This window comes from Molossus molossus, unplaced genomic scaffold, assembly GCF_014108415.1.
Source record: "Molossus molossus isolate mMolMol1 unplaced genomic scaffold, mMolMol1.p scaffold_m16_p_20, whole genome shotgun sequence".
Lineage (NCBI taxonomy): Eukaryota > Metazoa > Chordata > Mammalia > Chiroptera > Molossidae > Molossus > Molossus molossus.
This window is the reverse complement of record NW_023425356.1, coordinates 42,462,901-42,487,235: the sequence shown is the minus strand read 5'-3', so window position 1 is coordinate 42,487,235 and position 24,335 is coordinate 42,462,901. Positions and strand designations below refer to the sequence as shown.

General features: G+C 50.4%; 1 protein-coding gene across 1 annotated transcript in view; it reads right to left on the bottom strand.

The window, feature by feature from the left end:
• NMNAT2 (nicotinamide nucleotide adenylyltransferase 2) overlaps nucleotides 1-24,335 on the bottom strand; it is a 105,822-nt gene that overhangs the window by 27,869 nt on the left and 53,618 nt on the right. Inside the window, exon 2 of the mRNA XM_036273190.1 lies at nucleotides 251-339. Within this exon, the coding sequence (XP_036129083.1) occupies nucleotides 251-339 (89 nt within the window). The remainder of the gene's footprint in view (nucleotides 1-250; nucleotides 340-24,335) is intronic.

The following is a 24,335-nucleotide window of genomic DNA, read 5'->3' as shown; positions in this document are numbered from 1 at the left end:
TCTAATGAGCTTGGACGAAGCCCGGCACTGTGAGCTGCCTGGTCGTGGGCAGCTGTTCCTCCCAGCTGCTGACCAACACCAGGCACGCAGGTCTGACTATGGTCCAGAGCTGGGAAGCAGGGTGCCTGCAACCAGGCACTTAGCTCTTTCGGGAATCACAGCAGAAATGGCAGTGGGCAGTTTAATACCAGGGGAGCCGGCAGGTCAGGCAGGGAGGGGGAGGGAGGAAAGGGGCAAACGAGGAACCCACCTGCTTGCCGTAGGAGTCGTGGACAGGAGAGACAATCCCACCAATCACAATGAACCTTCCAGTTTTGTGCAGATAATCTCTGGCTCTTTCTAATTAGGAGAAGAGAACCATACATTACAGAGAGGAAAGGTGTGCATTAAATGTGATCATTGAAATCAATACACTCAGCTCTAGAAGGCTTATCTCCTACCTTTCTTGCTATTTAAATAGAAAGTGCCAACTTTTAGTTTTTTAATCCTCACCCGAGGATATTTTTCTGTTTATCTTCACATAGAATGGGAGGGGGAGAGTGGGAGAAAAAGGGGGAGAAAGAGAAACACAGACGTGAGAAGGACACATCGACCGGTTGCCTCCTGCAGGACCCCAACCAGGGCCTGGGACGAACTGCAACCAAGGTACATGCCCTCGACCGAAATTGAACCCTCAACTCGTTGGTCCGCGGGCCAACACTCTACCGCTGAGCCAAACTGACCAGAGCAGAAAGTGCCAACTTTTAAAGCAGAAGTTGGGGATTCAAAAGGTATAGAACCAGATTTCAGCCCCTAAAGCAAAAGGATTTCGAACTCAATATTAGTCCAGTTTTAAAGGGCCTCTGCTGGACGAGCTAGTATACCTTAGGGGGGTTTACAACACGCCCCTCATTAAAACCCGCTGGAGCAACCCACTGAAACTCACCCCTGTGATCACTTACAGAAATTCTAAAGTGCAGGAGTAATTTAAAGGAGGAGGAGGAGGAAGAGGAGGGGGAGGGGTGGGGGAGGGGAGGGGGAGGGGTGGGGGAGGGGTGGGGAAGGGGGAGGGCAAACTTCTTATATTATGAAAGGTGAGCTGATTGCCTCATCCAGTCACAGAGAAAACTCACTAAAACCAGTGTAAAGAGCCCTGGCCAGTTTGGCTCAGCAGTTGAGCATCGGCCTACAACCAGAGAGTCCCAGGTTCGGTTCCTGCTAGGGGCACGTACCACACACATACACACGCGTGCGTGCGTGCACAAAAAAGAGCCTTCTGCATAATCAGAGCGAATTAATAGTCAGATAAAAAACCACCATTACAGTTCATTGAGGAAAGTTCAGGGAGAGAAATGACTTTTATCCTTAGGAAGGAGTTTGTGATGTTGCTTTTTTAAATTGGCCAGCCATGCCCAATTTCATTGTCATGAGAAAATTCAGTAACCTAGGAAGGGGATGAAAACTGGTTCTCTTACTCCTAAGGGGGTTCATTGTACAACGTCAACAGGGTCTGAGCTTGAACCACTGGGGAAATGAGGCATGGGTTTATTTTATTTATTTTTATCCTCACGTGAGGACACCTTTCCATTTTGTTGTTCAGATAGAGTGGAAGGGAGAGAGAGAAACATCGACGTGAAAGGGACACATCACGTGGCTGCCATCCGCACGACCCAACCAGGGCCGGGGACAAACTGCAACTGAAGTACGTGCCCTTAGCGGGAACCGAACCCGGGTCTCTCTGGACCGCAGGCCGATGCTCTAACCGCTGAGCCAAACCAGCCAGGGCAGGCATGGGTTTATTTTACAGGTGAGGGGTGATTCTGTACGTGAACATGGACTTGGGTACCAAAGCTCGCTGTGTGGTGGACAAGCAGGGTTCCAGAATGACCCTGCTGGTTCTCTTAAAACTTAAAATATTCTCATCACATTTGCCTTCTTTTTCTTTTAATGGGCAATCTCTTAGAGGTGTTTGTTTGTTTGTGTTTGTTTAATAATGAATAGACTTTATTTTCTTAGCACAGTTTTAGATTTATAAAATATTTGAACAGATAGTATATAGATTTCTATATACTCAGCTCCTCACGTTCTTATCTCCCCGCTCCGACACACACACACCATTTCCCCTATTTTATTATTGTTATCTTGCATTACTGTGGTACATTAGTTACACTCCATGAGTTCATACTGACACGTTATTATTTATAGTTCATCGTTTACATTAAATTCACTTTGTGTTGTAGAGTTCTGTGGTTCTGAAGACCTCCCCCTTGGGTTGAACTAATTCGCTAGAGCAGCTCACAGAACTCAAGAAACCCGTTTATTCACTAGATGATTTATTACAACGGATTCGACGGATAAGAATCAACAGCCAGATGAAGAGACACACAGGTTGAGGTCCCAAACAATGGAACTTCTGTCCTTGTTGAGTTTGGGACCCAGAACCTGGAAGAGTAGAGGAAATTTATTCCTTCCCCACAATAAAAACTCAGAAAACTAGGGATAGAGGGAAACTTTCTCAGCATGACAAAGGACACCCATAAAAACCTACGGCAGATGTTACACTTGACAGAGAAAGACTAGATGCCCTCTGTCTGAGATCAGGAACGAGGCAAGGACGTCTGCTCTCAATGCAGCTACTCAACACGGTACCCGAAGTTCTAGCCAGCTCAATAAAGCAAGAAAAGGAAATAAAAGACATAGACATCGATGGTGGTGTGTGTGGGGGGCTCTCTATTTGCATGTGGTGTGAAAGTTTACTTATAAATGCAAGAAATCTACAGGGAAACTCCCAGAACTAGAGAGTTCATAAGATACAGATATTAATTCACCCCAAATTGGTATATACACATTTAATTCACTTTCTATCTAGATCCCAGAAAGTTTTTTTGCTATAAAGTAATTCTAAAATTTATATGGAAAGGTAAAGGACTAGACTAGTTAAACCCTTTTTGAAAAAAAGAAGAAAGTGGGGAAAATCTATCCTATTTTAAACCTTATTATATAGCTACAGTAATCAAGACAGCGAGGCATAAGCAGAGACATGGACACATAAACCAATGAAATACAAGAGTCTAGAAATCACCCCACACGAGTATGGCCAATTGAATTTTGACAAAGGTGCAAAAACAATTCAATGAAGAAAGTAATGATACCTGTGACAATTGGGATAAATCTCCAGTTCATCATGCTGAGTGAAAAAAAGCCAATCTCAAAAGGTTGCATATGTGTGATTCCATTTATATAGCATTCTAAGAAATTATACAGATTGGTGGTTGCCAAGAGTTCGGGATCAGAGTGGGACAGGGAGGGGTGGGTATGGCCCTGTAGCCCCAGGGAGATCTTTGTGGTGATGGGCTCTGTATCTACCTTGTTGGTTACATGAATCTCCACATGTGATACAATGACCTATAACTATACATACACCAGTGTCCGTTTCCTCAGTTTGATATTGTGCTATGGTTACACAGTATCAACCATATTGTGTAACCATAAAATGTAACCATTGGGGGAAACTGAGTGAGGGCACATAGGATCTCTCTGTACTCTCTTTGCAACCTCCTATGAACCTATTATTTTAAAATAGAACCCATTTTAAAGTTTATAGTAAACTACGAAACACTGTACAATTTTAAGGTGGTAATGTGCCAATCCAGGCAAATGATCAGCAAACTGGTGGGGGGGGGGGATGTTTCTGGAACTTTATCTCTCCTCATCCCTTTCCATTTTTGCTGCTGTCTGGATTCCAAGATTTGGGGTAGTTATGGCTGGAGAGGTATTTTCCAAAGCAGCTCCTCTCCAACTCTGATGGGCATGTACATTCTCCGGGGATCTATCAGAACGTCGATTCTGACGGTCTGAGTGGAGCCTGAGATCTGGGCCAGGACTAGGGCCAGGTGAGAGAGGCAGGATCCTTCAAGTCCAGGGCCAGATCCTGTCTGCTGTTAAAACTATGCTATTTTGTTCATCATGGATTTCTGCATGGATTTCAATTTTTAAAAGTATTATTTCCGAGGACTTCCGGTCAAGATGGCGACGTAGGGAAACGCAGTATCGCGTTCTCCCACAACCACATCCAAGTTACAACAAAACTACAGAACAACCATCATCCAAAACCGCCTGAAATCAAGCTGAATGGAAGTCCTACAACTACGGAATTTAAAAAAAAGGCAGCTACATCCAGACTGGTAGGAGGGGCAGCGGCGCGAGGGGTGGCGGCAGCGGCACGGCGGCAGCACGACGGGCTGGTCCCACACCCACGTGTGGCGGATAAAAATCAGGAGGCTCCCGAGGCTGGGAAGGTCCTTCCTGAGGACTGAGGGGTCCCCGTCCCACACCAGGTGCCCCGCTCAGGTTTCCAGTGCCAGGAAGAGAAGTCCCCATAACTTCTGGCTGGAAAAACCAGCAGAAACTGAGGTTCAGGGAAGCTGAGGCGGCTGGAGCCACAGGCAGCTCCCTAAAGGGCCCGCGCACGGACTTATCGGACTCTCTCCCTCTAAGCTTGGAGGGGAGGCAGCTCCAGGGGCACCAGAGAATTACAGGGAGGAACTGAGCTGTTTGGCACTGGAGTGAGGGCTGGAGAGGGGACTTTCTCGGGGACAAACGTGCTGTAAGAGGCCTTTGTTCCTTTGGTGAGCCCTTCCCGGGGGCGGCAGACAGTCGCCATATCTGGGACTCCAGCAACCTGGCTCACACTGGTAGCCCCGCCCTGCTGACTCCCTGAGGCCCCGCCTCACCCAACTTTCAGGCCCACCCAAGCTGTTGCTACTTGCTTAACCATAGGATTGGCCTGTCTTGGATCTTGCTTCAGGTTTTTCCTAAATTCTTTCAAACGAGCAGCATCGGGTCTCAGCGAGCCCCATACCTCTCATTAAGTAATACACTGAAACAAACACAGGGAGGCAGCAAAATGAGGATACAAAGAAACAGGTCCCAAATGAAAGAACAGAACAAAACCCCAAGAAAAGAACTAAGCGAAATGGAGATAAGCAACCTAACAGATGCTGAGTTCAAAATACTGCTTATAAGGATGCTCAATGAACTCAGTGAGGGCCTCAAGAGCATAAAAAAGTACCAGTCAGAAACGATCGCTGCACAGTTAGAAACGAAGGAGGCTTTAACTGAAATAAAGAATAATTTACACAGCTTCAATAATAGAGTACGTAAATCCAAGGAGCAAACCATCGATTTGGAATATAAGGAAGCAAAAAACGCCCAACCAGAACAGCAAAAAGAAAAAAGAATCCAAAAAAATGAGGATAGTGTAAGGAGCCTCTGGGACAACTTCAGGCGTGCCAACATTCGCATCTTGGGGGTGCCGGAAGGAGAAGAGAGAGAACAAGAAATCGAAAACCTGTTTGAAACAATAATGGCAGAAAACTTTCCTAACTTGGTGAAGGAAACAGACATACAAGTCCAGGAAGCACAGAGAGTCCCAAACAAGATGAACCCCAAGAGGCCCACACCAAGACACATCATCATCAAAATGCAAAAGGTTCAAGACAAAGAGAGAATCCTAAAAGCAGCAAGAGAAAGGCAGCTAGTTACCTACAAGGGAGTTCCCATAAGGCTGTCAGCTGATTTCTCAAAAGAAACTTTGCAGGCCAGAAGGGAGTGGCAAGAAATATTCAGAGTGATGAAAACCAAGAACCTACAACCAAAATTACTCTATCCTGCAAAGCTGTCATTTAGAATCGATGGACATATAAAAACTTTCCCAGACAAGAAAAAGTTAAAGGAGTTCATCACTACCAAACCGTTATTATATGAAATGATGAAGGGTCTTTTTAAAGAAAAAGATAAAATGTAGGAACAAACAAAATGGCAATGAATACATATCTATCAACAATGGAATCTACAAACAAAATGAACAGGAAGAACAGGAACATTCTCATAGATACAGAGAATATTTTGTTGGTTGCCAGTTGGGAAAGGGGTTGGGGGAATGGATGAAAAAGGTGAAGGGATTAAGAAGCACAAATTCATTGCTAGACTGACAAACCTCAAAGGGAACGGGGTTGGGGGGGTGGGAAGAAATAAACCAAAGAACTTATATGCATAACCAATGGACACGGACAATAGTATGGGAAAAGGTGGGAGGGGGGCGGGAGTGGGGAGGAGGGGGTCAATGGGGGAAAACTGTGGAACATCTGTAATACATTTTACATCCAACAATAAAGATGTGGAAAATAAATAAAAATAAAAAATAAAAAAAAATAAAAGTATTATTTCCCTTGGCCCCCGAGTTTTGGTGTGCCCCCTTGAATTTTGCAGTGGAGGGGGTCCTCTTCTTTTTTTCACCCTACCTGTTGCCCTGCCTGTCATTTAGTATTTCTAACATGCTCCAAAATGAGACCAGTGCTGTAGGTCTACTGGCTATATTGAATAACAAGGGACTAAAGGCAGGTGGGGCAGCCCCTGCAAAGTCAGGATACCCACCAAAGAAGCTCTCCTCCCTCTTCCACTCCACCACCTCTGCTTTGCATGACAAGGGCATTTCTGGACATTGGCAGGTACCCCACTGGCAAGGCTAAAGCTACAGCGCTGGAATTTAATTTCATGCCAGGCTTCCCAAGATGTGGTCTATTTTTGTCCATCAGCTCAGCCCCAGGGAAAGAGCCAAATCACTCTAACATTTTATACGCAGGTCCAACCCCCCTCCATTTGGTCTCCCGTCCTCGCTCCTGTTCTCATGGAGGAGGAGCCAAGGTGGCCAGCGGCATTGCTGTGCCGGTCCTCGATGCCCTGAGGATCCGCTGTCTCACCACTCATTCCAGGCCACTTGGAACCAGGTAAATCTCCCTTCCTGACAGCTTAGGCGGGACCCACCAGCCAAGCTGACACAGATGATTGGTCCATTAATATTAATACACGAGACAGACATGCCTTGTCTCCCTCCTGGCTACTCAGTGAAGCTGGCTGACCTGGCTCATCTCCTCTCCTCTTCTGGGGAGTTAATGGAGGAAACCCTGGGGTCAGGGCATCGATGCTTACTCAGTTTCTCCTTTTCAACTACAGCGAGAAATGATCCCTTCTGAGTCGTATTCACAGCTAGAGCTGCCTGCCTATTCCTTGTTTGAGAATTTCATAAAGGTGGTTGGGATTTGCAAACGTTCTGCGTATTAGAAAGATCGAGCCCTGGATAATAAAGGAAGAAACTGAGGGGGTTCCAAAAGAGCCCCCCTGAGACAAGCCACTTTGACATGGATTATTTTTGAGCTGAAGGCAATCAAGACCCTGTAGACTCATAAGAAAATCTTCCCTGTGCCTTGAAGAAATTAAATTGGGACCTTACCCATAATCAGAGTTATCACCAGGAAATTTTCATCACCTATCTAATAGAGCAGGGAAAAGTTCTCATTACTAAACATTTGCTCTTCTTACTTCCCCGTGAATGACCTTCCTCCCGTCTGAGCTCCTGACCTCATCCTTAGCTCAGAATGTTATATACTATATTTTATCTTTCTGTGTCTGAACTTCTCGTGTATGTGGACTCTGACCCCCTCCTGCAGATGAGGTTTCTGTAAGTATGCATGTAATTAAATTTGGCTATTTTCTCTTGTTAATCTGTCTCATGTAGATTTAATTATTAGACCAGCTAACAGAACCTGGAAGGGTAGAGGAAAATGTCTTCCCCGCCCCCAAACCTAGTTGTGAGTCCTTCTAGGCAGTGATTCCTGCTCAGGAATCAAAACAATTTTTTATTTTTATTTTTTAAAGAAACCATCCCTCTGGCCTACCAAAGTGAGACTTGGGCATTCTCTACAAAACTTTTAACTGGGTTGGTGAAACAGTCGATCATTATTATGTTCAAAGTGCTGTAGGGGGGACATAGATCAGTAAAAGACACAGTCCCCACCTCCAAGGACTTAGGTCTTTGATGCAGGGACACAGCATGCTCTGCTCCAATAATTGATAGCAAAATGAACAGCAGGGACATTACGTCTGATAGGACTTCAGGGGAGTCCCAGTGGAATGGGGTGGCCTGGGAAGCTTCCCCAGACCCATGAGACTTAAACTGGGTCCTGAAAGCAGAGGAGAAATGTATTAACCATGTATTTTTATTTTCTGTTTTCTGATGCTATGACTTCTGGGGCCTTGCTGACCCTGGAGGGTCTTAGAGATAGTAAACAGCGTACACTGGAGCCCACGTTTCCCATGCAAACGCACCCATCCAGAGCCCGCAGCCCCAGCCACCTCCCTGTCTGGCTCTCACACTCAGGGCCACTGTCCCCTTGTCGTAATCACCCCAGGGCCAGGTACGAGACAGCTAGGGACAGCTCCTAGGTCACAGAGTCTGCTGAAATTATCCGAACTAGCCAATCCCAAACCTGTTTACTCCACCTCCCCTGTTGCTTCTTGTAGAAATCCCAAGAAAAGCTCTTGGTGATGCTGTCCCCTCTCCCTCAGCCTCTCGACTGACCCGGTGCCCCCAGGTGGCCCCCTGCAGCCTGGCGCGTCCTCTCCTCTTGGGAACTGTGAGCTTCAGTATCTTTTCAAGGGCAATAGTTTCCTGATCTGCTGGCCTCGCTACACCTAATACTGACACCGACACTTTAAGACAGAAGAAAGACACTCCTTCCGGGGGGACAAGCGATGTGGGCAGAGGACCTGAGTCAGGAGGTGGATCTGTAGACCCCACTGCAGGCTCTAGGGCTTGGCTTTGCTTGTCTGAAAAGCAACGATACCTTTTCCATCCACTGTCACTAAGGGCGTCTTACCCTCCCCCACCCCACTGGAGCACCCTTCTGAATCTTCCTCTGGTCCCCCAGGCTCCAGTCCCAATCTGCTTAGAAGTAGGGAGCTGGGTGCCCACATCCCCCGGGGTGGGTGAAACAGTCGGTCATCCCGGGTCCTCTGTCTTTGAGTTGTCCAGCCTAAGCCATAAAACACTTTTCAAGTGAGATTCCAACTCGAGTCCGGAGTAAGTACTAAAGGGTCCGTGGGTGGGATGGTGGGAGCCACCGTGCCATTCCTTAGACACTGGCAGCTGAGTGGGCTGAGGGCCCCTATAAGAAGTGCAGGCTGGTTAGGGACTGGCTCTCCACAGGAAGCTCTTTGCTCTTGGTCAAGCTGGCCAGCCCTGCCCCCGCGGGCCATGGACAAATGCTTGCCATGCGTGCAGCCCCAGCAGAACTGGGGGAGAGGGTGCGGATTCACCAGCACAATGGCCTCCCCCTTCCTTCATACCCCTTACTCACGCCTATAGAAGAAGCAATACAAGAAGAAGCCCCTTGAGGTTATGAGGGCACAGTGTCTTCCTCACAGCTTCGTCGGCCTGTCTGCCTCGGGAAGGCATGTGATGGAAGGGACATTTCCTGAGGGGAGGGGGAAGGTGCCCAGACCTGCAGCCCAGTCTCTATGGCTAGTGGCTGGCCAGCAGAAGGGGCAGGTTGGGTTTAAGTGCCAGCGGGGATCAGGCTGGGTCCAGACTCATGCTCGGAGCAGCCCTGCAAACCTTGAGAAGCTCCCCCGGACACACTGAGCCTGGTTCTCTCCCCCAGACATCGAGCCCGGTTCTCTCCCCTGGACACTGAGTCCAGTTCTCTCCCCCGGACACACCGAGCCCGGTTCTCTCCCCTGGACACTGAGCCCGGTTCTCTCCCCTGGACACTGAGTCCAGTTCTCTCCCCAGGACACACTGAGCCCGGTTTTCTCCCCTGGACACTGAGTCCAGTTCTCTCCCCAGGACACACTGAGCCCGGTTCTCTCCCCTGGACACTGAGTCCAGTTCTCTCCCCAGGACACACTGAGCCCGGTTCTCTCCCCTGGACACTGAGTCCAGTTCTCTCCCCAGGACACACTGAGCCCGGTTCTCTCCCCTGGACACTGAGTCCAGTTCTCTCCCCCAGACATCGAGCCCGGTTCTCTCCCCTGGACACTGAGTCCAGTTCTCTCCCCCGGACACACTGAGCCCGGTTCTCTCCCCTGGACACTGAGTCCAGTTCTCTCCCCAGGACACACTGAGCCCGGTTTTCTCCCCTGGACACTGAGTCCAGTTCTCTCCCCAGGACACACTGAGACTCGTTCCCTCCCCTGGACACTGAGCCCGGTTCTCTCCCCTGGACACACCGAGCCCGGTTCTCTCCCCTGGACACTGAGCCCGGTTCTCTCCCCTGGACACTGAGTCCGGTTCTCTCCCCTGGACACTGAGCCCGGTTCTCTCCCCTGGACACTGAGTCCAGTTCTCTCCCCCGGACACTGAGTCCAGTTCTCTCCCCTGGACACACTGAGCCTGGTTCTCTCCCCCGGACACACTGAGCCTGGTTCTCTCCCCTGGACACTGAGTCCAGTCTCTCCCCTGGACACACCAAGCCCGGTTCTCTCCCCCGGACACACTGAGCCCGGTTCTCTCCCCTGGACACACCATGTCTGGTTCTCTCTGCTGTCTGTCAATTCCCACAACTGTCCCTCCCCCCCTGCACAAACCTCAGGCTGTGTGAATTCAGCACAGAAAGCAACAAATGCTTCCCAGAACCCCTCACACGCCTTAATTTCTTCTAGGTCCTGGATTTTCATCCAATTGTCTGACTTTTGCAGCTACGCCTGGCACCCGGACCAGCTGTCAGGAGGAGCGCGGAGCGGCTCAGCTGCTCCCACATTCCTGCAGTCTCATTTGTTCCACCACCTCGGCCTTGGAGGAATCTGAGTCCCTCTGGCTTCACAGCTGGGGGATGATGTATGACCCTCACTTCCACAAACGGTCGCTTCTGCCAGACCGTGCCAGGGAAACTTCTCACGTGCCCCAGCCGCTGCGGCCTCCCCAGGAGTCTGGCCTCCCTCCCCCTGGACACGCTGCCCGGCTCCCACCCCCTCCCTTTCCAAACCAGGCTCCAGGCTTCTCGGAATTCACCCACTGTTGAAAAAAATAATTTTTTCTATTCATTTCTTCAGAAATAGAAAGCTAAATATATATGTAAAAATATGACATGGACTGGTTTCCCTTCCGTGAGACTCACAAACACATGAGAGAATTATTTTAGAACCCCCCAGACTGGAATACCAAATATAACTGGGTGGGTGGGAGGGCCGAGGCGGGGGATCGAGTGGAAGGTGAGGAAGAAGGAATAGAGGTAGGAAGACGAAGCTCGATGTGGAAAACCAACTGTGGCTTCACGTGAAGATGGTAAGTCTCCGGCACCAGCATCGGCACCAAACCAGGTTCTATTTTTAACTGTGACTCTGTTATTCCACACTTCACTGGCCTGTTTGAATTCAAGTTCACCATAGAGGCTTCTTATTTAAGGATAATTCAGACTTTGAACTAGAGTCTCTATCCGGCAAGTAGCTTTGCTTTTATCAAGTAAGAACAGTGGAGCCCTGGCCGGTTTGGCTCAGCGGTTAGAGCGTCGGCCCGCGGACCAGAGAGTTCCGAGTTCAGTTCCCGCTAAGGGCACGTACCTCGGTTGTGGTTTGTCCCCAGCCCCAGTAGGGGTTGTGTGCGTGGCAGCCAGTCGATGTGTCTCTCTCACATCGATGTTTCTTTCTCTCTCTTCCTCCTTCTCTCCCTCCCACTCTATCTGAAGATAAATGCAAAAATGTCCTTGGGTGAGGATAAAATAATAATAATAATATTGAGTAAGAAGACTGGAGACAATGGGCGAAGAAGGCCCCTTTTGAAAGGATGTGGTCCTGCTGAAGCTACCGTGGAGGGCGGGACTTCTTCAAGGTAAAGGCTCTTCTCCTAAAGGAAGTTATTGGCAGCTTCCTTATGTATGTTCATCTCTCTCTGCCTCCCCAAGAGTTGCCAGAATATCTTTCTGGGACAAGGACCCCTTGCTAAGGGCAACCGACTGTCCAGAACTTATATAGTCTTCGCCCTGGAAGTCTCTGACCCGGAAGCCCTTTCGTTTCCAGCAAACTGAGATGGTTGGCTGAACAAGCCCTCCAAGGACGTCTACATCCTGATCCCTGGGACCCGTACAGATGTCACCTTCACACGAAAGGGCCTTTGCAGATGTGACTTACACTACAGATCTTGAGGAGGAAAATGAACAACTTTTAAGAAAGTGCACAGCTTTCGGCGTGGGCGTGTTCACCCTCAGAAGTCACCCTTGGCCTGCAGCTCCTGCCGGTGCCCCCCGTGGGCCGTGTCCTGGTGCTCACCACCTCTCTGGTCCTGCCCTCCCTTCTAGAGAGCAGATGTGCCCCTCAGTCGGAGGGGCCACCGCTGGAGACCGGGTGTGTGACTATGACCCGACCTCCGTCTGCTCTGGTCCTTAGCAAAACCGAGCCAAGGGTCTGGGTGGTGTCAGAGAAGCTGAGATGGGGCGGGCGGCTCGTGGGCAGATTTCATCGCACTTCGGAGCCCAAGCTGAGCTCCTGGGGTGAGTCTGGATGATGGATGGGAGGAACCTGCGTGCAGGAGGTGGCAGGCTGGCCCACTGCTCTCCAGGTTATAATTGGGCTCCGCTGGGGACCGGCAGATGAGCTTTCGGCGGAGACGGATGAGACTGCCTTGAAAGGTTTCATTTGTCTTATGAACTCTCAGAGCTCACAAAGGTTCTGCTGCCTCTCCCCGAGCTGACCTGGAGGCACGACTGTTTCCACCAGCAGAAACCATCTGAAAATGGCCTCTAGGGTTATGAGACAAAATAAGACACCATTGTTGTGTGTCCCTGAAGGCTAATTTTTAAAAAAATGACACTAATTAGAGTTGGTGAGGATGAGAGGCAGTGTGCATGCTGACACACTTGGTGGGAGTATAAACCAATAAAACCTTTTAGGAAAGCGGTATGCAGCCAGCATCTATCACAATGACAAATGGCACAAACTTTGACCTTTCAACCCCACTTCTAGGAAGCTGTGCTCCAGGAAAAAATGTGCACATGTGCTGAGATGTGTTCCGAAGTTTGTTTCACTTCAGCACTTTTCGTAATAGAAAAAGTCAGAAATCAATAAGGAAGTGGTTAGACAAAGTCTGGTACACCTAAAGGAATATTATGCAGCCAAGAAAAAGAATGAAGTAAGTCTGTCCATTCCGACATGGGAGATCTCCAAAGCACATTGTTAGGTTGGGGGTGGGGGGGTCAAGTTACAGAATTAACTATATAGTATGGTGATAGTTGAATAAAATTATATGAGTTGAAAATAATTTCAGATAGTCATAATGAGAGCAGTGAAGAAAATAAAACAGGGAGAGAGGGTAGAGGTTGGGTGGTGTGGGTTGGCTTCTCTGAAGAAGTGACATGGCGCAGAGAAGTGAATGACAAGGCACCGATCACACAAAGATCAGAAGAGAGAGTGACGCAGATCAGAGGCAGTAGCTGGTCCGAAGTCCCACAGGCAGAAGAGTCAGGCTGGTGCCGTCATCAGGGAGGTTTGAGGATGACCAACGGGAAGAAGTTTGGGATTTCATCCTAAGCCCTTGGAGGGTTATAAGTAGAATGATCCAAGTTACATCTTTGGGCACTAGGTGTTGGGGGGAGAATGAATTGTAGGGGAGCATGGGTGGAGGCAGTGAGACCAATTAAGTGACAGTCACAGATGTCCAGGTGAGAAAGAACAGTCTTGAACCTACTAATCACCAGGCCTCTTTGGTCATTTACCTCTGAAGCATCTTACAAGGTGTTTTGATAACTACAATACTATTTCAAAAAGTAAAAAGGCCTACATTTGGTGGGTGGAGAGTGATATTATAGTAGAATTACATTTGTTTCAGCTGATTAATTATGCAGATTATTTTGTTCTGAGCATATCTGATCTGGTCAAATCCTTTCCGGAGTTTATTCAACAATCTGATATTATATTGTTAGTTTATGAAGGGGGTAGTGGTGCTGTTTCCCCAAACCCAAGAGTTGGAAGGAGATGCCAAGAATTATGTACAAAATTCCTAAGCAAAGAGTAAGGTCCCATAAGCTCATACCCGAGCGGACTACACGGCCTCAGCATATTTTTCTCTCTGGTTTTGTTCCTTTCATTTTTTTTTTTTTTTCCAGCTAAAGTTACAGTGCCCCCTAGAAGACCAGACTTTAATTTTTCATTCTAATTGTAAGCAGAGCAAATATTTCCTTTTGGATAAACCTTCTCAGCATTTCCTGAAAATATAGGGTGGACACCCGAAGAAGCCTGGACATTCACCCTGGGCGGCCCACAGCTCGGGATCTCAGAGATGAGCACGTGACCTTCGACAGGGAGGGCAGCTCTAATTAGAGAGGAGAGAGACAGCCGGGATTCGGTAAATCTGCAGTCGGCCCGGGCAGGGCTCGGGAGGACTCTCCCAAACATTCTTAAGATGCCGTATTTCTAATTATTCATGAACCTTGGCTGGACAACCTGGATCTCAGTATCTCTAGGTCAGTTTCCCATACTGCCTTGACCCCGAGGCCGCTTTCCGAAACTCACGTCAACAGCCGGTGCAGAATTTGACATGATTCCAGTGCTTTGGGACCCGCACCCGGAGCAAGACAGCAAAGCCTGTGGTCCAGACATCAAGTCGCAATGGCGTCTCTTCCCTCCAGCAGCCCGAGCTCGAATCTGATGCCGCAGGCCTGCCCTGGTCTCTCTCCTGTTTCCAGTGGTTTCCCAAGGCCAGGAAGACGCCTGTTCCTAAGTAAGTTCTACGTCAGTCACTCGCAGCTGGGCTTGATTTTGCTCCCTAGGGGACATTTGACAATGTCTAGGGACAATTTTGGAAAGGGGTGCTACTGGCTGTTAGTTGGTAGGGGCCAGGGATGCTGCTAACTATCCTACAATGCAGGGGACAGCCCCCACGGCAGAAATATGACCTGGCCTACTGTGTGAAGAGCACCAAGCATGTTCCGGACAAATAAAACAAGGCCTCGGTCTGACAGGTCAAGTGGAGCTAACAGCACCGACACAGGTGGAGGAATACGCCCCAAGAGAAGAAAAACCAAGGGCGTTGGGATTTCAGGGTCTCGGCCTTTCTGTTCCTTGTAGCACAAGGGACTGCTATTGGGCAAAGTGACCAAGTCACATACTATTATGACAAAGTGCCCTGCATGACAAAGGAATTTCGAAGCTGTCCAGGTGGTTGTAAGAGATTAGTCTACGGCTCCTGCCCACCCTAAGGCGCTGCAAACCCACACTTGCTCCTGCTCAATGAAGGACTGTGATCTGCGACAAGATTCTACTCACCTGCCTTCTTCCCTCTCTGTCCTCTGCCTTTGGCTTTTACAAACCGAATCCCATTCTGCAATCGTGCCGCTTCAACAGTGCCCCTGAGCTGACAGAAGGAAGAGTTTCTGTGCACAGTAGTTAAAGGGCACAGGATTTTGGAACGGAGTGATTTAGGGAATTCTTGGCCAGAGATCAAGGGAGACCCTTTCTCCTTGCAGGCCCTAATTAATTAATTGGTTCTTTATGAAAAGCTGTGAGGGGATAATTGAGACACGCAGCAGTGAAAGGGTTCATTAGCAGCCTATTTTCTAGACTCAAAATACTATTATGTAATAATCCGGTAAAACAAATTGCACCGGTTTCTTGGCTCTCCGCTGGTAATGAGATTTTTCTCCTGCACGTTCCAATGGCAGGGAGCTCTCTGCACCACCTTGGCCGGAGCGGCAGCTGAAAGCCAGAGGCAGCCTTCAGTGCGCCCCATGAGGAGCCTTCTGCCTGTCTCCAGAAGCACCCGCTCTCCCTCCTACGTGCCTTCAAACCTGCCACCCTACCTGCCTGTAGGATAAGGCCCAAGCCCCCCAGGACCTCCTGTCGCAGTCCTCAAGATTGCCCCTTTTCCCTGGCGACATGGACACGTGAACACACCCACGGTGCCTTCGCCCATGTGCTCCTTCGGCCTCAAACGCCTTCCCCAGCTGGGCACACCTGCCAACTCTTCAAAGGCCAATGCACCGCAACACCTTCCCTGGCCTTTGGAGGGGGAGTCGATTCTTGCCGTCCACAGCTCCGTGTATTTCTCCGGAATGGGTTTGATCACATTTTCTTTGGCTCTCGGTTAGGACTGTGCTCTGTTCTGTGCGTCTCCAGCGCCCGGGCCCTCCTCACCGACTACACGTGTAGGACTCGACACGCACCTGTGGTGGACACGGCTTCCCACCACACTTCTACCTGTGTGGTAAAGACTAGAATTCCCAGCCTGAAGGTGAACTTCTCATATACTAATGTAGTAACTTATGGGGGGAAAGCTCTACCTTTGTATTTGTTAGTTTTGTGCGTTTAAATTCCTAACGCCACCTCATACACAGATCTTAAGAGATAAAATAATAAGGTCAAAGGTTTAAACGGACACTTCATCATAATAGTCAACCAATTATCTTTTCTCTTGGTATGTGGGACATTGGTTTACTTCAACAAAAAGGCGCTGATGATCATTGAAAAAAGCATATTAGCCCGGCTGGTGTGGCTCAGTGGTTGAGTGTCGACCCAGGTACCAAGAGGTCACTGGTTCAATTCCTGGTCAGGGCACATGCCCAGGTTGTGGGCCTGATCCCCAGTGAGGGGCATGCAGGAGGTGGCCAATCAATGTTATTCCATTGGTGTTTCTATCTTTCTCTCCCTCTCTTTTCCTCTCTCTCTAAAATCAATAAAAAAAAAAGAGAGAGAGAGAGCATATTAAATGGACCGTCCATCATCCTGTGAGGGCCATCTGTACCTGATTCTGAAACACTCAGGAAGACACTCAGAAACAAAATGCTTCTGCACATGCTTTAAAAGGGTCCACTCACGTCTCCAGTTTCCGCAAAGTAAAGAACAAACGCGCGTTCCCCACCGACAGTGTTGCCATGTGGTGAACAGACACCCCCTGCACATGTTTGCTGACATGCCGAGTAAATGTCCAGCCCTGGCGGTTTGGCTCAGCGGTTAGAGCGTCGGCCTGCGGTCCAGAGAGACCGGGGTCCAGAGAGACTGGGGTCCAGTTCCCTCTGAGGGCACATACCTCGGTTGCAGTTTGTCCCTGGCCCTGGTTGGGTCATGCGGGAGGCAGCCACTCCATGTGCCCCTTTCATGTCGATGTTTCTCTCTCTCTCCCTCCCACTCTATCTGAACAAAAAATGGAAAAATGTTCTCGGGTGAGGATTAAAAAAAAATAGTAACTGTCCAGCAATGCTTTAGACTCTACAGAGGGCACAGCCTACAGAGAACGTGTGTGCGTGTGTGTGTGTGTGTGTGTGTGATTCAATCCACATTAAAGACATCATGGCAAACTTTTTTCCAAATATTAGAGTAACCCAAGCACCGAGCAAACCACCGAACTCGGAGTAACCAAAGTCTTTCCTCTTGAATCATAGAGGTTTTTCTTCTTCAGGACTGTTGACAGGACTCGCAGTGCTGGGGGAGGGGTCAGCCTGTATTTCTCCTGCCACCCGTCCTGCCCATCTTGATGTCCCCAGACTGAGGAGCGTGAGGTAGCTCCCCTCAGGGTCGGTGGTGACGTCATGAACCCAGTCACCTCTGACCCCACACGCTCAAGTTCCCAGGGATCTTTCCCCCTGGAATCTGGCATCGATTTGGACACAGGTCGAGGGGAGCCATGTGAACAATGAGGAAGGAGGGGTGGCGGGCAGAGTGTCTGTGTCACCCGGGGTCTGTCTCCCCAGCCTCCCCGAGATCAATGACTGCTCTGTGGGGTGGAGAGTGACAGAGAGGGGCTGGCCCCTCTCCCCTGCGGGGTTCAGCTCCAAAAGAGAGCAGAGGCCACCCACACGCATTGTTCTGACCCGTTTCTCTTTCATGTCTGTGAAGATCCTGTGCTGAGCCAGGCAACAGCCCCAGATTTCCTCCGAGGCTGCGCCGGGGGCACCAGCTCTAGACAGGAGCTGGCCGAGCGTGGGATCCGGGTGCAGGGTCCGGGGCACCAAGCCGGCGCCCGTGTCCTGGAGGGCAGGACTGCCCTCATGTGCCTTACTGCCTCGCCCCCCGCCCCAGCCCTTAGCAGAGCACCCGAAATATTAGCGATGTCAACCAACACCGAGTGAGCGCGCGGGTGAAGCGGGCCTCCCCGTGGGGTACTGTACATGAGGAAGACTGCTGGGCACAGCCCCTCGTCTGGGTCTCCTTCCCTGGTGGACAGGACGTCTTTCCGGGCTGCACTGCCCCCTGCTGGGCGCGGTGTGGCGCTCCCAGCGTCCTGGCACGCCCGGGTCCCAGACCTCCGACCTCGTGCCCCCAGCTAACCGTCCTTACCACCGTGTGCTTTATCAATGCTACCCGATCTGTGTCTGACACGTGCGCTTGAACAAGAGCCCCCAGCGAGTCTCCCCGAAAGGCTAACTCTAAAGTGGAAATTCCAGCAATCCTTGTCGAGACCCCCCAGACGGGCGCCCCCAGCGCCGGGTCCTCCCTGGAGGGCGGGGGCGGGGTGGGGCAGAGGCGATGGCCACCGCGACCAGGTCTGAGTCTGGAAGCCAGGGCGGCTCTGGAAGATGTCCCTGGCCTGTCTGGAATTCCCCAGCCAGAGCAAGGTCATCCTATCCTCCCTGAGAAAGGAAGTCTCCCCAAGGGGGGGTAGGGGGGGCTGGAGGGACAGCAGAACTGCTCACGACCCTCCTCTCCCTGGGAAGAGCCTGCCCCCTCCCGGCCCCCTCCCTGCCCCCGCGAGCCTGCGGCCCGGGCTCCACCTGCTGCGGCTGCGCAGACACACACCCCTGCGCAGACACACACCCCGCGGGCCCCAGCGCTGCCCTCAAGTCCGGGTGCCCTGGGGCCGCTAAGGACTTTGAATCGCCTTTCTGTTGTGGCGGTTTTTTGATCATCCACCAGCTCTGTTGGGGTGTATCGTAAGCACGGCTCACAGAGCCTCTCCTGGTGATTGCTGGCAGCGTTAGGAATACACCAGGTCTGGACAGAGGCCGGTGCGCTGCGGACACCGGTGTGCACAACCTCACCCAGGCTGTGCAGTGGGAACCTCCCCGAAGTAGAGGTAAAAATTGTGCTCTTCCCACCCGGTGTGGCTCAGTGGTTGAGCATCAACCCACCAAGAGGTCGCCGGTTCGATTCCCAGTCAGGGCACATGCCCAGGTTGTGGGCCCGATCCCCAGTGGGGGGCAGGCAGGAGGTGGCCAATCCATGTTCTCTCTCATGGATGTTTCTATCTCTGTCTCTCCCTTCACATCAATGAAGAGAAAATATTTTTTTAAAAGTGTGCTGCGCTCACTGCTGTTCTACCCCCATGTGTTGGTGCACGTGCTGAGTGCCAGGAACACAAGGGTTCTGCACCCACGTGCTGCCCTGGAGCAGTTCATGCCAGCGTGGGGACAAGGACTTATAAGAAATCATTCTGGGGCAACGTCTACGTGCCCTACATCTCATCGAGTCTAAATGAGACGACACATGCAAGCGTTGAGCATATCCAAGGACCACCCTGATTTCCCTGAGATGAAGCCAGTTCTCTTAGAAGCGGAGGAGAACCAAGAGCAGGATAGGAAACTTCTAGAGTCTCTCAGGGCAACCCTTCCACCTCCACACAGCAAGGCTGGGTGCCTCCTGCTGCCACCTGCCAGGATGAGGATGACATCCTTTCTTCCCCCTTTCCTCCCTCCTTCCCCTCCCCCTTCCCCGTCTTTTTCCTCTCTTCCTCCCTCTCTCACTTCCCCTCCCTTCTTCTCTCCCTCTTTCTTTCTCCCTCCCTCATTTCCCTCCTTCCTTTCTCTGTCTCTCTCCCCCTCCCCCCTCTCCCCCACAGCTCCATGACTGTCCAAAGGGAGGCGTCGGGGGTGGGGTGTCACCTACAGAGACCTGAGAAGGGCATTATCTCGATCTGACTTGCGTCTGTGCTGTGAGAGAGCCCCCACCCTCTCACACCCATTTTCCTGGACTCATCCCAGCGCGATAGGAAAATGATCTCTTGCTCTGTCTGCGGAGGGCAATTCTGAAACAGCACGGTCTTTTCTGCCAACTGGGGTCGAAGAAAAAGAGAATTGGGAGAAATCAGACCAAGAGGATTGCTTGCCCCTGGAAAGTAATTCCGAGTTGTTGGTAGAAGAGAAATAAATACATCGTGAGACAAGAGGAAAGAGATGACCCTTCTGGGCTTAGGGAGAGTGTCCATGAGCGAGGAGGGGGTGACAGTATCTGAGAGGCGGCTGTATTCAAATGTACAGAGCGACAGAGGTTTGGGCTCTATTTTCAGAAGACCCTTTTGAGAGACATTAGCAGAGATTACGATTTCGCTGTGAATTCCTCTTTGGCTGACGGTTGTTTCTCTGAGTGTATCACAGGTCAGGACCGGGTCAGGACCATGCTTCCTGTGGTTACACCATCCTTCGCAGAATTCAGTCCGAGGTCACGTGTCCTAACCTCTTCCTTTGATTTCAGATAAAGAAGCGGATAGGAGCCAGCCAGGTCCCAGCTTTGTTTCTCACCTAATTTCCTGAGCAAGGACGAGAACTGCCCTGGCTGGTGGAGATGGGTGGGCAGAGGGACAAAGGGGAGACGGGGACAGAGAAGCCATCTCTCTCCATTTCCCTCATCAGTGCACCCCACACCTCAGCCTACCTCCCTGCAGGCACACGGTCCTAGTCCTTGTTCACACTGCGTGGCTTTGGGCAAGTGGTCTCCTAGCTGAGCCTTCCTTTCCTCCTCTATAAAATGTGATTCGAAAGAGCAGCTAGCCTGCGAGGTAACCGGAAAGTTTGAACGAGAGCGTGGAGTGTAATTTGACCTACAAATGTCTGAGGAGACAAAAAGGTCCATTCCTTCATTCCTCCAGAGAGAATCCTTTCACTTTAACCTTCTTCCAGAAACCTCTCTCCTCACATTCGAAAAGGTTGCATCCTTTCCTCCTAGGAGAGAGGCCGCAAAGATACATAATAAAGTGGCCGAGAGAGAGAGAGGCCGGGAGAGAGGAGGCTGGGGCAGAAGAGAGTTCATTTAGGGGAAAAGGGGAGAGGTTTGAGAGTGCTGGTGCCACTGCAGCCTAAGTGTGCACATTATGTGAATAGAAAAAGAAATACGATTTTAATTAATGTTACTGGGGCTACATAAGTGTGTGCCTTGCCCTGGCCAGTTTGGCTCAGCAGTTAGAGTTTCGGCCCGCGGACCAGAGGGTCCTGGGTTTGGTTCCCACTAAGGGCACATACCTCGGTTGCAGTTTGTCCCCAGCCCTGGTTGGGGTCGTGTGGGTGGCAACCAGTCAATATGTCTCTCTCATACTGATATTTCTCTCTGTGTCTTCCTCCCTCTCTCCCTCCCACTCTATCTGAACATAAATGCAAAAATGTCCTCAGGTGAGGATAAAAATAATACTAATAATAAGTATGTGCCTTTAACATCCTTGACAATAAAGATGGAATTCCTTTATAATTATAAGTGAATGCTGAATTGACTTTCCTGAATGCAACACCCCTTGAGACTGTACTGTGTGGATCTCTGGGTTTCTGAGGGGTACAAATGAGGGATTACAGTACCATCGACTGTGAGACCCTTGAGGGAAGAACCTGTTTAGGACAGGGTCCCAGGCTCTCCATGACCTGAGCACAGTGGGCCATGAAATCCTGCCCTGTGCCACACCTGAGGCTCAAAGAGTAATTGCAAGCACCTAGAGCTAGACAGCTCCTTCTCCAGAAATCTCCTCCTCTACCCACCCCATCCAGCTGCCCTCTCCCTCCTATCACCACCCCTCACAAGCTGGCCTGTCCTAACCACGGTCCCCAGCTGGGAGCTCCCACATGTCACCAGCCCCAGGGAGTCTGCAGAGGGAGCCCCCGGGCCCCAGGAGCAGCCATCTGGAGCCTGAGCTCTTCTTACCCAAATCACAGTGGAAATTTTCAGGACCGCACAGCAAAGCCTAAGCCTCCTCTGAACATGTGAGACTATTTAAGGTCCATTCCCATGATTTCAAATACCATCTGTCTGCTGACAGCTCTCAAATTCATATCGCCTTGCAGACCTCTCCTCTGGGTTCTAATCTCAGAAAGCTAATTATCTGCTTGGCATCTCTCTGGGATGTCTCGCACAACCATCTCAAACGGATACATACAGAACTAGATCCTTGATATCCACCCTGAGATCTGCACACCACCACTGCCCACCACCTCCCCTGCAACGGGGACAGTGCCCAGGACCTGGTTGCTGAAGCCAGAAACCAGAGACGTGTCCTTGGTTCCTCCTTCTCCCTTAACCCCACATCTGACCCAGAACAGCCTCTAAAACCCACCAGCTTCTTCCCATCTCTCCTGCCCCCACCATACTCCAGTGACCCTTATCTCCTGTCTGGACGGCCAGGGGGTGGAGCTTAGAGGAGGACGGGGTTGGAAAGGGAGAGCATTGAGAGCATTTAAACGGGAAGGTGGAGCCTGGCTTCCTGCTGCCCCCACCACCCATTACTGCTGCATAGGGTCTAAACTGGAAAAGTGTGGGGGCCTGAACACAGAAGAACCTGGCCTCACTATCTCAGCAGCTCGGGAAGGAGACAGACATTATTCCAGCTCCACGAGGGCCGCGCCGTGGATGTCGGCGAGCAGATTCAGGAGACGGAGGGCCTGACAGACAGCCTTCCCTGGCCCCTTCCCCCAGCTCTACCCTGCTGCCCTTGCTTCCTATAAGGTGGGGAGTAGGACTGACACATGTCCACGTGCCAATGGAGCACAAAAATTAGCTGAGAATCGAGAGCTTAAGGGCCTGATGGGGGGTCATCATCAAGTGTGCAAAGGGACCGAAGGTTGGAAGCTTCAGGATGGATGACAAACTCCAGGACAGATGACCTGGGGGAAGGCAGGGTGGTAAGAGCTAAGATGAGGGCCAGACGTGGAAGGGAGGGTCCCTCAGCTCCCCCGGAGAATCACTTCATGTTGCCCAGAGCAGGACAGGAGCTGAGGCCATGAGAAGAGCAGGCGCCAGCCGAAGACCCGCATGGGCCAGACGCCCCTCCTTCCACTCGGGAAGGTGCACTCCCCGCTTGGGATTTTTAGCAGAGCCAGGGAGAAAGGGCGAAGGAAAAGGAGGGACGCTTGCTGAATTGCTGAGAAGGTACTCAAAAAAGAATACCAGGGTTCACTCTGTCACCTGCGTTGACAAAGGGAAAATGAACGAACATCATCTGAGTTTCATCATAGGAAAATAAACAAAATTAAGTGTTTGCACACTGGTCTGTTTGGAGTGGGAAATCCAATCATACTATTTCCCTTACTTCAAAGAAAATCCAAACTCCTTACTTTGACCCAGAAGGCCCCGCGCGGCCTGGTTTCCACCTTCTCCACCGTCCTAATCTCAAGTCTCTTTTCTTAGATCGCGAAATGCCAGCTACTCTTGAGTCCCCTTTCCTGCCTTTAGATATGCTTCCCCCACCCCTTTCCAGACCCTTCGAGAGGATGCTGCCTTCTCAGGGAAGTCTTCTCTGACCACTTCCTAAATGGTTTTCCTTACGCCATCCCCTCTCTGCACCTTGCTCCAACCTCTGCACTCATGTCGAACTTTCTCCTTTGTTTTCTTGGCTTGCTACTTGTCTCTCCTACTAGACCTACAACTCTCTGAAGGTAGGGACTTGGACTGCCCTTCCATCGTCACCGTGTCCTAGTTCCTAGCGCCATCATAGGTGCTTGATACATATTTGTTGAACGAATCTTTGGACTCCCAGAACCCACACCAGGTAAACGTAGGTTCAATGACTGTGGTCCCACAGACAGTCTCCAAGTTTACCCAGAAACCAGAATACCCAGTGCTCTCTCTGGGTACAGAGTATACGGTCAGGGACCCTCGGCCCAGGGTATCCCACTTCCCATCATCCACTGCGATTCACTGCTGCCTCTAGGCAAGGACAGCTGACTTAGCGCAGCCCCTCGGCCCTCCAGTTAGAAGCGTGAGGCCCAGGGAGCTGACCTGACTCGCCAGTCACTTAGCGGAAGATGGGGACCCAGCATCTGCGCTCCTGACTCCTAGCCCGCGCTCTGTCCTCACACCAAGCAGCTTCATCCTAAGTCAGCTTTTTCCTGTTCAGGTAAAAGGATTCGATTCCCTCTCTTTCAACTGAATGCAAACACAGCCAACTTGTAAAAGGACGAACATTCACAGATACTCCGGAGAGATACATGTAATGATCTGCAGGAAGAGATGAAGTGTCCTGTTCTTGAGGAGACTCGGGCCATCTTTAAGGTCGTCTTTAAGCTGCTTGGTGGTTTGAGGAAAGTACACTAGAAATCTCAAGAGAAAATGGCCAAAGAAGCCCCAGGTACGACACCGGGGCTAGAGCTACCTTAAATAAGACACTCCGCCTCCTTCTTCCACAGTGGAGCACAGCAGGTAAGTCTGCTGTTACTCGGTTGGTTTTTTTAATGCCGTTTCAATGTGTTTGAATATATAAAAAGCCATCACAGTTTTCTCTCCTCATACTCCAATTATAATAGTTAAATTGTGGGTCTCAACCATTAGCCCTATATGAGCAGTCTGCTTTATTTCCTTATTATTTGCCCAGCACACAGTACAATTCTTTACACATAGTAGGTGCT